Source organism: Oncorhynchus tshawytscha, linkage group LG10, assembly GCF_018296145.1.
Source record: "Oncorhynchus tshawytscha isolate Ot180627B linkage group LG10, Otsh_v2.0, whole genome shotgun sequence".
Taxonomy (NCBI): domain Eukaryota; kingdom Metazoa; phylum Chordata; class Actinopteri; order Salmoniformes; family Salmonidae; genus Oncorhynchus; species Oncorhynchus tshawytscha.
This window is the reverse complement of record NC_056438.1, coordinates 16,985,055-17,000,631: the sequence shown is the minus strand read 5'-3', so window position 1 is coordinate 17,000,631 and position 15,577 is coordinate 16,985,055. Positions and strand designations below refer to the sequence as shown.

General features: G+C 44.0%; 1 protein-coding gene across 2 annotated transcripts; it reads left to right on the top strand.

The window, feature by feature from the left end:
- Window positions 1-823: 823 nt before the first annotated feature.
- LOC112259854 (vang-like protein 2) lies at window positions 824-13,129 on the top strand. Of its 2 annotated transcripts, none has more exons than XM_024434519.2 (8): window positions 824-1,115; window positions 6,165-6,426; window positions 7,149-7,272; window positions 7,514-8,121; window positions 8,990-9,126; window positions 9,307-9,442; window positions 9,609-9,855; window positions 10,302-13,129. In XM_024434519.2, the coding sequence occupies exons 2-8, from the start codon at window positions 6,356-6,358 to the stop codon at window positions 10,560-10,562; spliced, it is 1,584 nt and encodes a 527-aa protein (XP_024290287.1). In that variant the 5' UTR covers window positions 824-1,115; window positions 6,165-6,355; the 3' UTR covers window positions 10,563-13,129. The 2 variants fall into 2 exon arrangements, with proteins under 2 accessions (XP_024290287.1, XP_024290286.1); XM_024434518.2 differs by lacking the exon at window positions 824-1,115 and adding an exon at window positions 1,190-1,957.
- The last annotated feature ends 2,448 nt before the right edge of the window (window positions 13,130-15,577 follow it).

The following is a 15,577-nucleotide window of genomic DNA, read 5'->3' as shown; positions in this document are numbered from 1 at the left end:
GTGCACAAAGCGAGGTCCATAAAGAATGGTTTGTTGAGGCCGGTGTAGAAGAACTTGACTGGCCTGCACAAAGGCCTGACCTCAACCCCATCGAACACCTTTGGAATAAATTGGAAAGCAGACTGCGATCCAGGCCTAATCACCCAACATCAGTGCCCGACCTCACTAATGCTCTTGTGGCAGAATGGAAGCAAGTCCCCACAGCAATGTTCCAACATCTAGTGGAAATCCTTCCCAGAAGAGTGGAGGTTGTTATAGCAGCAAGGGGGGGACTCCCTATTAATGCCCATGATTTTGGAATGAGATGTTCGATGAGCAGGTGTCCACATACTTTTGGTCATGTGGTGTATGAGGGGAGGAACCACAGACTTTTTCCAATTGAAATGTTTTTTAATATATTTTTTTAACCTTTTATTTAACAAGGCAATTCAATTAAGAATACATTCTTATTTATGATGATGGCTTACCCCAGCCAAACGCCTCTCGCACTGAGATGCAGTGGTCGGGAGCAGTGGTCTAAGGTCACATGCATTTTGAAAAGGAGGTGAGGAGAGTGAAAAACAATTGAGATTCACACGATGGAGTTGGAAGAGGATATATTTGGATATATTATATCTTTATGGGGACTTGTGCATGCATGGGTGGTAGGTTTCTGAGTAGGCCTAAGGCACTTTCCAGTCGAGCAGACAATGCATGTCAGAGTAAAGTGTGTTTAAACATGTGTTTTATAATGCGGCACAGGTGTTGTTGCACTACAACTGACGCATGAGAAATCGCATACAATGCACTGCTGCACATGCGTTGAGCCCTATCTATATGTCTTTCCAAATTCGGACATGTAATTATTAAATACGTGTAGGGTTTTGGGTCATATGCCTAATTCTGGAGCACAGAATACGTGGAATAGGCCTACATCTGTTAGGTTTGCTAAATTGAGGAGCATCCACGGGTCAGAGGCAGCTTTAAATGAAACGGACAGTTTGGGGAGGATTAGGTATAAGCGTCTGTAGTAAAACTCATTGGACAAACTGCAGTCCTGTGATTGTCCTTCATAGAGGTGAAATGGGAGCAAGGATTATGCCCTGCACTCGGCTCGTCTATCAGCGAAAGTGAAGGTGAGAATGAACAGAACCAGGGGGAGGGGAGATAGAGAGCGAGAGAGGCGGCGGTGGAGGAGTAAGGAGGCGGAGCGTCGTTGTTGAGGACTCCAGTGAGTGGAGGGAGGCCGGCCGTCCATTGATTTTACGGTTGGAAAGCAAAGAGCAAGACGGTTTTGAATGAATGAAAAACGAATCGAATCCTAGTTATCCAGAAAGACAGAGGGTAACCGTTTCCATACTAGGACACAGAAACCAAAATAAAAACTGTGGCTGAAGGGACTTTGTAGCGGATTTTCGCCCTTTGGATAGGGGAGCGAGCGTTTGTCCCATACCCGGCGGCATTGTTTTGCCGTTAAACGGAACCACAGAACAAAAGCGCAATATATTTTGACTTCGCATAACTGCGAAATGGAGTTGATATAATTGACCTGATATAACATACACTTGGATTTTCTCTATGAATTTTATTATGTGATTGTTAATGTAACACAAAAGCTTTGCGTATCATGTGGAGCGTTTAACTGTCTTGCGCACCCCTCTCGGTGATGAATGTCCGTATTCACACACGCAGCGGGGCTCCCAGCGAAGAACAGATGCAGAAACCGAGAATGGGATGCGTCTCATGTCTTTTGTATAGCCTGGATGATTTTCAGTTGAGAAAAGAATATCGTATTTGAAGAGCGATTAAGTTACAAACCCTTCGTCCCTGGAAGGTGCAGTTGGGAAGGAAACTGAATGTGGATATGTGTACATCCCAGCCGCCTGATTTGAATCACTGTTTGGGATTTTCTTTGTGTCGAGATTTTTTGGCTACAATTCCCTTTTTACCAATTTGGGTAGCACATTTGAAAATAAAGGTAAGCTTTCTGAACTGCTCGGAGTGTTTTATTTTTTTGTTAAAATTCATTAAAACATTTTCTTTCTCCTGCCAGGTTTGTCAGTCACTGCCTCTAAAGCACTCAGAGACCGTTAATATTTCAATTCAAATCCTTGAATTGCTGGCTGGTTGTTTATGATTAATGAAGTGGCATTGATGGAAAGGACAATTGGCCAATTTATTTGCATATTTAATTATAACTTAATCCGTCGACATTGTTTTACAGGTAATGCGCCAACCTGGCTTGATTTGCGGTTCTGTCAGAAAGTAATGTCAGATTTGAATCTCATGAGTTTGAATTGCATGTCTCCAGGCAACAACATTAAGTTTTCCACCCAAATTGCACTTTTACGTACGTGTGCCAAATATGCGCACATGTATAAAACTGGTTTAGAGTAGTTTGTTGATGAATGCAGCATGCTGTGGTTTTCCAACCAGACTCAATGTAGCCTAGTCCCCTAAAATCTGTATCGACAACCCACATCTCCGTGCTGCTGCATGGGCGTGAGACTTGATACATTATTTCATGTCGCCTCGTATTAACCTTTACCGAGAAACGTAATATTTTGGGTAAACGCCAATAATAGGTTTACAGTAAAATAGGTTATTATGACCCTTTCGTAATTCCTGCGTGTCTGAGTTGCATGCGGCTCATTGTGTCAACCAGAGGAATGAGCCGGTGCGTAATGGATAGGCCCCATGAAGCCTGTGGGTCGATTAATTTAGTTCTTCCTTGCGGAGGCGGCGCCACCCCCCAGATCCCGACTACCTCACCGAGGCTTTCATCTAGGCCTGTGGAAGGGATGGGAGCCGCAGACATTCAGACACAGCAGTGCCACCTGGGACTGTAGAACTTTTAAAGCCTATTACACACACAAAAAAAGCTGGTTTGTTTGGTTGACCTAACTGCTGGGTTGCAGATGTTGGGTCACTTAGTTGGGTTGTTTTCTTTAAAAAAAATTTTTTTCAACTGCTAGGATATTGAGATATGACCCAGCAGGTCAGATCAGAAGATTGGAGGCCTAATTTAGTAGGGGCGTGGCTTTCAGATAGTTATTTTTAGCCACCCATGAAACTAAATGTCATTCCTGTTCATCTGTTCTGTTGTATAGTTATCATATGCTAAGGTTGAACATTTACATTTTTAATGATCCTTACAGAAGTGTATGAATTCCCTAAAAGCCTATTGTTGGGATACAATACAGAGGTGTACCATAATGTGTGTAAAATAATAAAGTCTGCATTTGCACAATGTAAACTTAACATGATGAACGGGAATGACATTTACTCTCACGGGTGACCGATAAGAGCTAGCTGAAAGACGCAGCCTTAATAAGTCATGCCTCCTGAACATAACCTAAGGGTTATATTAAAAAAGACCCAGCTGCTAGGTCAACCCAGCGTGAGAGTAAAAATACCCAACTGATGGCTAAATGAACCCATGTTTGGGTAATCCCAACATCCCAACTTGTTGGTCAAAATAACATGTTCTGTCTACTATTTAACCAGTGCTGGGTTACCAAATAACCTACATTTGGTTGTTTTTAGCCCATAAAACAATCTTGAAGTGTTTTGAAGTCACAGGTGGTATCTGTTAAAGTTTCAGATGGAACACTCAGAGCATTTGTGTGTTGCCTAAATCAGGAACCTACAGTCAAATGGTTGCAGAGAGCTGGAACACACACACACAGCCTACCACACACACAACCTACAACACACAATATTCCACACTCACTCGTCCCACAAACTGGTGGTTGGGTTCTAGACTTGTGTTGTTGCATTAATACTGCAGGTATTAGTGGTTAGAGTGTTGGACTAGTAACCGAAAGGTTGCAAGATCGAATCCCTGAGCTGACAAGGTAAAAATCTGTCGTTCTGCCCCTGAACAAGGCAGTTAACCCACTGTTCCTAGGCCCTCATTGAAAATAAGAATTTGTTCTTAACTGACTTCCCAAGTGAAATAAAGGTAAAATGAAGGTGTTTGGTGTTAAATGGGTCAGAGGAAATGGAGAATAATAGTGCATGTAATATCCTCAATAGGCTACAACACACACCCATGACCACACACCCATCACAATAATACCTTGCTGCTTGGGAAGAAATGCCAGCCGCTCTAAACAGTTCAGAGGGTGAACTCTGATTGAACTCAGTAATGGTGCTCCAGGCATCCTCAAGTTATAATAACCTTTATGGCTGACATTACTATTAACTTACACCCTCTGTTAGCAATGTTAATATCCCAATGTATAACTTCCTAGCATCCTTCTGTTTCTGAAGCTGTCTGTTGTGATTAGTTTGATTAGACCTATGGTTCCTTCTAGACTTGTGTAGCTCAGTTCTTCTCAAAACAACCCTATTTCCCTGGGAGTGATACATGGCCACGTCTGTTTTTAGATGTGGGTTGCTGTCACTTATAAGCGTTTCATTCTTCTTCAGCGATTTCATTCAATGGTTAAAATGCCTGGGCACACAGTTGATTTTTATGGGTAGGTGTTTCTGCAAAAGGCCTCACATTGTTCTTGTTGCTCTTCAAATGGTTTGGTCGTAACTCACATCATGCCTCTTAGGCCTCTACAAACCCTGTGTCGAATTCTAGCTAATGTCATTGGCATTTGTATGAATAGCGTGTGTGTGTGTGTGTGTGTGTGTTTTTAACCAGGGAGCTCATGTCTTACTCTCACATGAAACCTATTATGTGGTCCCATAAACAGTTGAGTGAATTGGAGTGAGAACGACAGAAATAGAGTGCAGAGGTGGTTATTCACTACACATTATCACATTAGGAATCAGTGCCTCTCTGACAAGAGAGAGACATACTCGTCCAGCTAAAATGGCATTGGAGATTGGTCTTTGCAACACATTCTAGCGGAATCAAAATGGGAAAAAAGTGTTTCTGATCGAGTGCTTTTAGACGAAGAGGCAAGAGAGAGAGAGGGTGGGGAGTTGATAGTCAGGTCACCATGGCAACAAGCCCCCATCCCCTCACCCATTGTCTCTCATTCATCCCCATAGTAATAGCCAAGCTCTGTTGCCCCGGAGACCACAGGGGATGGTAGGGGAATGCAGTGTCTGTGTGTATTTCTAGTGTGTGTGTGTGTGTAGTGCATGCACAAACAGGAATATGAAAGGCAGTAACAAGCTCCTGTCAGCTTGGTGAAACTAATTTGTTGCTGTTAAATGGTGTGTATTTTCCATCTGAACTAACGTATGAGGGGTAATATTGGGCTTGTACCACAGGGGGATACCATAGAGGTAAAACCTCTGAAGTCCTTCCACAACTTCATCGTGAGGCTTCTTCAGCTGCTTCGAGAAAGGACTTTATTTTAACCCAACTCTTATTCTAACCCAGCTCCCAATGATGGAACATCCTTCCTTCCATGTGTGTCTTGTGACACGGGCTGTGAAATAATCCTAATTTATCGGACGAAAGCAAGCTGACAACTCACTGAGTTGTTTCATGACACTATCCCAGACAGACATTGTTGTTTGGAATCCTATTTAAAGAGCGCTATATCAAGGTTACATCCCTTTGAGCTCTGGTGTTTTCCACGACCTTCCCTTCAGTCCTGTTGTGACAGCCTGCCTATCTTATAGGACTATTAACATGGTAATAAAATGTTCATATTATGTCACCCAAGGCATAGACTGTTTCTCTGCTACCGCATGGCAAGCGGTACCAGAACGCCAAGTCTAGGACCAAAAGGCTCCTTAACAGCTTCTACCCCCAAGCCAAAAGACTGCTGAACAATTAATCATGATTACATTGACCCCCAATTTGTTTTGTACACTGCTGCTACTCACTGTTTATTATCTATGCATAGTCACTCCACCCCTACCTACATGAACAAATGACCTCTAACCTGTACCCCCGCACACTGACTCAGTACCGGTACCCCCTGTATATAGCCTCGTTATTGTGTTACTTTTTATATATTTTTTTACTTTTAGTTTATTTGGCAAATCTTTTCTTAACTCTTCTAGAACTGCACTGTTGGTAAAGGGCTTGTAAGTAATCATTTCCCGGTGAGGTCTACACTTGTTTTAGTCAACGCATGTGACAAATAAAGTTTGATTTGATTAATAAACAGTTTTATATCTCTTCCTCTTTCTCCCACCACTTTGCTCTCTTCCTCCCCCCTCTCTCCCCTCCTCTCTCCCTTTGTTCTTCCTCTCCCTCCTGCCGTCAGGTCTGTCCTCCCCCTCTCCTCCGGCCTCCAAGATAGATTCCCTCAGGAGTAAGGTTGAGCTCCTCCGCCTGCCTCTGGCCCTCTCCTCCAAGTCCATCAGCCACCGCAAGAGTCAGCTGGGCGGAGCCGGGGAGCGCGGCACGGGGGGAGGAGGGACCCACAGGGGCAAACCCCGCCCACCGGCCTCCGACATGGACAACGAGTCGCAGTATTCAGGCTACTCCTATAAGTCCTCGCACTCCCGCAGCTCCAGGAAGCACAGGTGGGTAACACATACATGATATATACACTGAGTGTAGCAAACATTAAGAACACCTGCACTTTCCATGATATAGACTTCCCAGGTGAAATCAATGATCCCTTATTGATGTCCCTGGTTAAATCCACTTCATCTACACTTATTGAAGGGGAGGAGGCGGGTTAAATAAGGAGTTTGAGGCCTTGAGATAATTGAGACATGGATTGTGTATGTTTGCCATTCAGAGGGTGAGACAAAAGATTGACGTGCTTTTGAACGGGTTAGGTGCCAGGTTTGTGTCAAAACTGCAACGCTGCTGGGTTTTTTACAGCTCAACAGTGTCCCGTGGTGAAAATGGTTCACCACCCAAAGGACATCCACCCAACTTGACACAACTGTGGGAAGCATTGGAGTCAACATGGGCCAGCATCCCTGTCGAACGCTTTCAACACCTTGTAGAGTCCATGCCCTGACGAATTGAGGCTGTTCTGAGGGAAAAGGGGGGGGTGCAACTCAATATTAGGAATGTTTTGTACACTCAGTGTATACTTATGCAGAACACACACACACACACACTCAAACACACTCAGTCTCTTGTAAATACACTTTAACTTGCGTGGGACCACATATCCTACGTTATAGAAGCTTTGAGTGTGTGTGATATTTTAGACGATGGGGTTTGGTTAACCTCTAGGAAGTAGGACCTGTTTTAGGGTTAAACCTCTGTCTCTGTGTGTGATGTTCAGGGATAGGCGGGACAGGCACCGCTCCAAAAGCAGAGACGGCAGTAGTCGTGGAGACAAGTCAGTCACCATCCAGGCCCCCGGAGAGCCTCTACTGGACACAGAGTCCACCCGTGGAGATGACAGGGTCAGAGTTCAGTCCTTTCCTACAATACATTTCCCATCACTACCCTGACCAATCTATCTGTATTCTGTCATCCTCCACCTTTACTTGACTTTCTCTCTGTCTTTCTCTAATCTGTCTCCTTCTCATTATCCTCTTGTCTCATTTGTTCAGGTAATATTCCCTCTCCCTATGACCTCCAAACATATGCTCAAATAATCTCTATCTCACTCTTTCTCTCTCTCTCTACCTCTCTCTACTCCAGGACGATAACTGGGGTGAGACCACCACCGTGCAGACTGGCACGTCAGAACACAGCGTCTCTAACGAGGACTTGACCCGCGTCTCCAAGGAGCTCGAGGAGTCCTCCCCGTTGGAATGCCGTCGTTTCCTGGGCCCTGCGTTGGGCGCCGTCCTGGGCCTCTTCGCCCTGGTCACTCCCCTGGCCTTCCTGGCTCTACCCCAGCTGCTGTGGCGTGAGTCCCTGGAGCCCTGTGGCACGCCCTGCGAGGGCCTCTACGTCTCACTGGCCTTCAAACTCCTGGTCCTCCTCATCTCCACCTGGGCTCTGTTCCTGCGCCCGCCGGGCGCCACCCTGCCCCGCCTCTACGTCTTCCGCTGCCTGCTGCTGGCGCTCGTCTTCCTCTTCGTAGCGTCCTACTGGCTGTTCTACGGCGTGCGCGTGCTGGAGCCCCGGGAGAGGGACTACAGGGGTATCGTGGGGTACGCGGCGTCGCTGGTGGACGCCCTGCTCTTCATCCAGTACCTGGCCTTAGTGCTGCTGGAGGTCAGACACCTGCAGCCTGCCTTCTGCCTCAAGATGGTGCGCACCACAGACGGGGCTAGTCGCTTCTACAACGTGGGACACCTCAGGTGGGTGTGTTTGTGACGTTTCGTAAATGTTGTTTGTGCATGTGTAGTTTTTCATAAAGCATGGAATGTGAGTTTGTTCATGTGTGTGTTTTAGTGTGTTAGTGTGGTTTTCCTGTATCTGCAGGTGCTATTTTTTGGGGTGTTAATTTGCATGTTTCATACCATAATCTCAGCTTTGGTGCTAGTTTCAGAGACCGTTAGCATCATTCAGTCAGCTGAACTGAAACCTGCATTACCTCATCAGCCTGTTTTTGAGGCTATTTGCATATGTGTGTCATTTGTATGGTGAGTGTTTAGGTTGCATCAAGCTATTTGGATGGCACTTATGAGTATGGTCCAATGGGAGAGGATGTGTTTGCTCCACTAGTTATCTGCTTCTCACCCTAGTGGGTTTAGAGGGGCGCTGAAGCTGACAGGTGATCGATAATAGCTGCAGTACCACATATGTCCTGTAGTCTGTGCTACAGGTGCCACTATTGAAGGTTAAACGTTTGTCTGATGTTTGAATACGTTGCAGATGGGATAATTACGATGATGATAATGGTGGTAATGTTGATGAGGATGATCTTAGTGTTGATGATGATTAGAACGTATTCCACTTGGGTCTCCCGTGTGGCGCAGCGGTCTAAGGCACTGCATCTCAGTGCTATAGGCGTCACTACAGACACCCTGGTTTGAATCCAGGCTGTATCACAGCCGGCCGTGATTGGGAGTCCCGTAGGGTGGCGCACAGTTGTCCCGGTTTGGCCGGTGTAGGTCAAACGAATAAGAATGTGTTATTAACTGACTTACCTAGTTAAATTAATAAAACATATTTTGAAATAGTAATGGCAGGTCATTAAAGGTTCCCGTGTGTCTCTCTCTCCAGTATCCAGAGAGCAGCAGTGTGGGTGCTGGACCAGTACTACAGTGATTTCCCAGTCTACAACCCTGCTCTCCTCAACCTGCCCAAGTCCATCCTCTCTAAAAAGACTTCTGGCTTCAAAGTCTACACTCTGGGAGAAGGTAAGCCTCGACACTATCCTTCCTTCCTTCCTCGTCTCCTCCTCTCATCCCTTTTTTCCCTCAGTCACTTTTCACCCCTGTCTTTATTGTCTTCCAATAGTGATGCCATTTCTTTGCTCAATGAATAGCACTTTTTTTTAATGTTGATTGCTTTTTTCTTGATTGTGATTTATCCTCCAGAGAACAGCACCAATAACTCAACAGGTCAGTCCAGAGCGATGATCGCTGCGGCGGCCCGCAGGAGAGACAACTCCCACAACGAGTATTACTACGAGGAGGCAGAGATGGAGCGCAGAGTCCGCAAGCGCAAGGCCAGGTGAGGAGAGGAGACACACTGAGCTTGTCAGACAGGGGTGGCAGTACTTAAAACTTGCCATTTATGCTTAAGAAGGCTGCCATTGGTGCCCCCAAGACAAGGCATACAGGAAGTGTATGCCAGTCTAAAACGTCACATCCATAACACATGCCCTACCTCCTCCCAGGCTGGTGGTGGCGGTAGAGGAGGCTTTCACGCACATCAAGCGTCTCCAGGACGACGAGCCGGCCGCCTCATCCCCCAAACACCCCCGTGAGGTGATGGACCCCCGGGAGGCGGCTCAGGCCATCTTTGCCCCCATGGCCCGGGCCATGCAGAAGTACCTGAGGACCACGCGCCAGCAGCCCTATCACAGCATGGAGAGCATTATCAACCACCTGCAGTTCTGTATCACGCACAACATGACCCCCATGGTGAGCCACTACACCCTTAACCTGACCACTACTCTCTTAACATGACCCCCAAGGTGAGCCCCTAAACCCTTAATATAGCCCCTACACCCTTCATGTAGCCCCTACACCCTTCATATAGCCCCTACACCCTTAATATAACCCCTACACACTTACAGCATGGCCCCTTACAACATGGCCCCTTAGATTCATACACTCATGATGTGATCTCTATACCCTTGACATGACCACTAAAAATAACAGCCATACATGACCTAATATTCAACTTGAGGTATTCATGACCATAATGGGATTAGAATAAGCATGATTCACTCGATGAATCATATCTAGCCTACTTAACATTCCCCTGAGAGAAAGTGAACCCATGGCTGTTGCCCCACTTTCGATATGACAAGATGTGGCACCCTGTCAGACTGTCTTATCTCATTCTCTGTGTGTGTTTCTTTCAGGCCTTTCTAGAGCGCTACCTCTCCCCAGGCCCTACCATGCAGTACCAACGGGAGAATGGTAGGGGGCGCCAGTGGACCCTGGTGAGCGAGGAGCCGGTGACGTCCGCCCTACGCCCGGGTCTGGTTTTCTCCCTGCGCCGACTCGACTTCTCCCTGGTCGTCACTGTGGCGCCCCTCCCATTCCTCCACCTGGGGGAGGAGTTTATCGACCCCAAGAGCCACAAGTTCGTCATGAGGCTGCAGTCGGAGACCTCTGTGTAGAAATGGAGAGAAGACAAGAAATTAAAGGATAGAGGTGGGAGAAGAGATGATACGAGTGAGGAAAAGAGACTATGTTTCAAATTTGCTCAAAGCCCAACTCTCAGCGTTGACCTCTGCGAGAGAGGGAGAGAAGACACAAAGGTGAAGAAAGAAAGAAGGAGAGAATGAAGAGAGGTAGAGAGAATATGAGATGGGGAAAGGAACAGAGAGAGTGACACATTTTCAATTTTACTCAGAGCCCAACTCTCTGGGTCCTCTCTTACTGTTTTTAACTGACCAATCAGACACTCAGCAATCCAATCAGACACTTCACCTAGACCTGAGTGTGTTGACACCATGTAAGCTTGATACTGTTACCAAGACTGTGCAGAGTCCTAGGGAGTTATTACACTTACACAGACCTTAATACAGCTCATAGCTCTGTTTATAACGATGTAATAACCACCTTATGTGATTTAAAGCCACCCCAAACCCTTTACGATGATGATGATGATGACTGTTCAACGCAACTCAATTGCTGTGTTTTCTCAAAATCCCCGGATTTTGGTTGGAAAAACTCACAGTAGACTTTCTTGGTTCTACATTCCACAGCATATATACGCACCCTATTCCCTATATAGTGCGCTACATTTGTACCCTATTTTCTATGGGCCCTGGTCAAAAGTAGTGCACTATATAGGGAATGGAGGGTTATTTCAGACGCATTCTAGATGTAGCACTGTCTAGACAGCTATCTCTTTTCACACAACGCAGTGGAAATGTATGTGGCGTCTGCCACCAAGGGCTGGAGGAGACACCTCTGTGGCCGTCCTGTTTAATTAACTGTGTGTGTGTGTGTGTTACTTTGTTACAGTCATTGGGACCAGTATGTTTGTCATTCCTTGGCAATAACTGCACTAAATTCACAACCAGCCTATTGAAGTTGACATTACTATGTTACTCAGGGGCTCAACTTTCACTGGGGACGGGGGAACATGCCCCCCCCCCCCCACACACATACATTCTGAAATTGCATTTTGTGCTCCCCAGTTTTATCATTGGAATGTGATACAAAACGAGGCAACGGTGTGCTTTAGGACAATGCGGACACCTCCGAGTGGTTGGATAGGCTGTTTGGAGTGTTTATCAGACCAAAAATTAACATAATAATAATAATAATTAGGTCCCCCCCACTTCTAATACCTCATTTGCGCCCCTGATGTTACTAACCAATAAGCTGATGGGCTGTTAAGCAGTATAGGCTCAACGAACAGATACATGTGAATAGGAACACTTACATGTATGAAAAATAACTAGAAAAGTCAAGTTTCAAGTAAAAACTGTAGTTGCAAATCAGCTACTACATCAACCAATCAGGTGATTGAAATATCACTGAATAGACCAATAAACGGACTGTTATTTTCATTGGACTAAATCTGCTTACTGTGGGTTCTTCAAGAGACAGCTGACGAATGTTTAGGTGAAACACTAACCAGCTTTTAATTTTTTTAAATTAAGAAATACAATGTTTTTGTGACGTTAATGGATAATATTATGTTGGACTTTTTATCTGTGTTCCAGTGTTGGTTTTATAATGAAGGAGGAGGAACAGATACAAGAAAACAGAACCACTTGTCATGAGACATTATTTTGTTTTTTTGTGCCAAATCCCACTCAAGTCCAGATACAGGGGCGCGTCCCAATAACATCTATTTTCTCCTGAAGTGTGCAATTTTGTACTACTTCCCACAAGTCTAAAAGCATTGGATTGGTAAAGGCATGGGCTAGAGGGAGTTTCCACCATGTTTCATATACCAGTCATCACATCGGTGAAGGGACGTGAACAAGTCAAGTGACATCTTAGAGGAAGGAGCGATACTTGGGGCACAGCCATAGTGTACCACATGACTACTGTTCTGAACATGTGACCAAAACACAGAAGTACAAAATAATAAAAACACCGTTGTCACAGGAGGTTGGTGGCTCCTTATTTGGGAGGACGGGCTCATAGTAATGACTGGAATGGAATAGTATCGAACTCCTCAAACACATGGTTCCCGTATTTGATACCTTTCCATTCTCTACATTACAGCTGTTATTATGAGCCGTCCTCCCCTCAGCAGCCTCTTGTGTTGAGTGCGTGGTGTGACTAAGGTGTGACTAAGATGTGACTAATATGGAAACATTGTGCTTAATGATTTGTTTCGATTCACAGGCTGAGGTGAATATCAGTAACAGTCTTAATAGGTCCTGCACACACAATGGTTCTTGTCCTTTTTGGCGGCTAACAGTTACAGTAGTCTGTTGTGTATAAATGGTTTGATCCCTTTTTTTACATGTGTACGGTATGTTTATTAGACCTTCATTTCATTATGAACCCTGATGCATGTAGTTACATGACGTTTTGTAAAGTTACATTTTTTGCTGCATTTTCTTTTGTTTCATTTCATGTCGAAGTGAAGTCCCTAACCTTGTTTTTTAAGACCAATGTGATGTAAAGACATTTGAAGTTGAAAAAATGTTTTAATATTGGATCATTTTAGGACAAAATTGTTACAGCCTTTTTAATAAATGATCTCTTGATATGATATGATGCTCTGTGGCGTTGTTTAAAGACCCCTAACCCCTCCCCCCATCTCTCTGTCTCTGCCTGTTTCTCTCTGTCTGACTGTCTTTCTCTCTCCCTCCCGCTCTCTCTTGCTCTCTCGCGCTCTGTCACAATGTATTGTATGTTCTTAGTGAGAGCAGAGTTGACCTCAACATTGTTTGGAAACAGGAGGGAAGTTTCACGTCAGCAGAGAGACCCTACAGACCACATTGTCATGGAAGCTCTGCGTGGGTGTGTGTGGGGGGCATGATTCATTTGCTGTTTAAATGTCAGTCAGTTCTGTGGAAAAAGGGGGAGGAAACGAGAAGTGTTACGCCGGTCACGCAGAAGATATTTCCTCTACTCAAACACTTCTCAATTCTGCTAATATTAATACATAAATGGTCTTCAATAGTGTATCAACTGCTTCCCCTGGGCCGTCATCACCTCTTTGTGAACACTTTCAGTGGTGTAAAGTACTTAAGTAAAAATATTTTTAAATACCACTTACAGTAAGTTGTTTTTGGGGGTATCTGTATTTTTTCCTTCCTTGATACACAACCAAAATACTTTTGGACTTTTATTCAAGTAGTATTTTACTGGGTGACTTTTACTTGAGCCATTTTCAATCAAGGTATCTTTACTGTTACTCAAGTAGGACAATTGTGTACTTTTTCTTCCACTGAACATTTTGCAGGTGCAAGTTTAACAGAAAATGACTGTGGTTAACTACTGTGAAAAGGGGGGGTGGAAGAGGGAGGTTTCTGTTATACGCCTTGATAGGCTGATAACACGTGCCCTAGAATAGTTCTCAAATGAGCCTCTTTTTGTTTCTGCTAGCCTCGTATTGGGATGATATTGATAATTATTTTCATAGTTCGAGTTCATGCTAAGGAATAATTTATTCACAAAGAACTGTGTGCGCTACTTTTTTTTGGCTTGCACACAATTCCCCATAATGACAAAGTCATGTTTTTAGATGTTTTGGCAAATGTATAAAACATTAAATACATTAGTATCTAATTTACATACAGTAAGTATTCACACCCCTGAGTCAATACTTTGTAGAAGCACCTTTGCCGACGATTACAGCTGTGCGTGTTTTGGGATTAGTCTCTAAGCTTTGCACAGTTGAAATGTACAATATTTTCCCATTATTCTTTTTTAAATTTGTCAAGCTATTTCAAGTTGATTTTTGATTATTGCTAGACATTTTTAAGTCTTGACAGATTTTCAAAGCCGATTTAGGCAACAACAAGAAATGTACTAGACCATTCAATGTCATCTTTTAAAGCAACTCCACTGTAAATTTGGCCTTGTGTTTTAGTTTGTTGTCCTGCTGCTCTGTGAATTTGTCTCCCAGTGTCTGTTGGAAAGCAGACTGAACCAGGTTTTCCTCTAGGACTGTGCCTGTGCTTATAGCTGTATTCCATTTCTTTTTATACTAAAAACTCCCTAGTTCTTGCCGATGACAAGCATACCCATAACATGATGCAGCTACCAGCATGCTTGAAAATATGAAGAGTGGTACTCAGTGATGTGTTGTGTTGGATTTGTCCCAAACATAACACTTTGTATTCAGGATGAAAATGTTATTTATTTGCCAAAGTTTTTGCAGTATTACTTAAGTGCCTTGCTCAAACAGGATACATGTTTTCAAATACTTGTATTCTGTACAGGCTTCCTTCTTTTCACTGTCATTTAAGTTAGTATTGTGGAGTAACTACAATTTTGTTGATCCATCCTCAGTTTTCTTATATCACAACCATTAAACTCTCTAACAGTTTTAAATCCCCATTGCCCTCATGATGAAATCCCTGAGCAGTTTCCTTCCTCTCCGGCAACTGACTTAGGAAGGACGCCTGTATCTTTGTTGTGACTGGTTGTGTATATATACATCATTCAAAGCCTAATTAGTAACTTCACCATGCTCAAAGGGATATTCAGTGGCTGCTTTTTATTTTGTTTTATTTTTAACACATCTACCAATTGGTGACCTTCTTTGCGAGACATTGAAAAACCTCGCTGGCACAAAGACTTGTATCTGTGCTTGAAATTCACTGCTCTACTGAGGGATCTTGCAGATAATTGTATGTGTGGGGTACAGAGATGAGGTAGTCATTCAAAAATCACGTTAAACGCTATTACTGAACACAGAATAAGTCTATGCAACTTATTATGCAATTTGTTAAGCACATTTTTATTTTTATTTAGGCTTGGCATAACAAAGTTGAATACTTATTGACTTAAGGCATTTTTTATTTTATAAAATGTTCTACAAAGAAACATGATGACATGATGGGCTATTGTGTGTTGATCAGTGACACAAAATGTCAATTGAATCCATTTTAAATTCAGGCTGTAACACAACAAAATGTGGAAAAAGTCAAGTGGTGTGAACACCTTCTGGAGGCGCTGTAAATAGCAGAAATAGGAAGTTGACGCTATA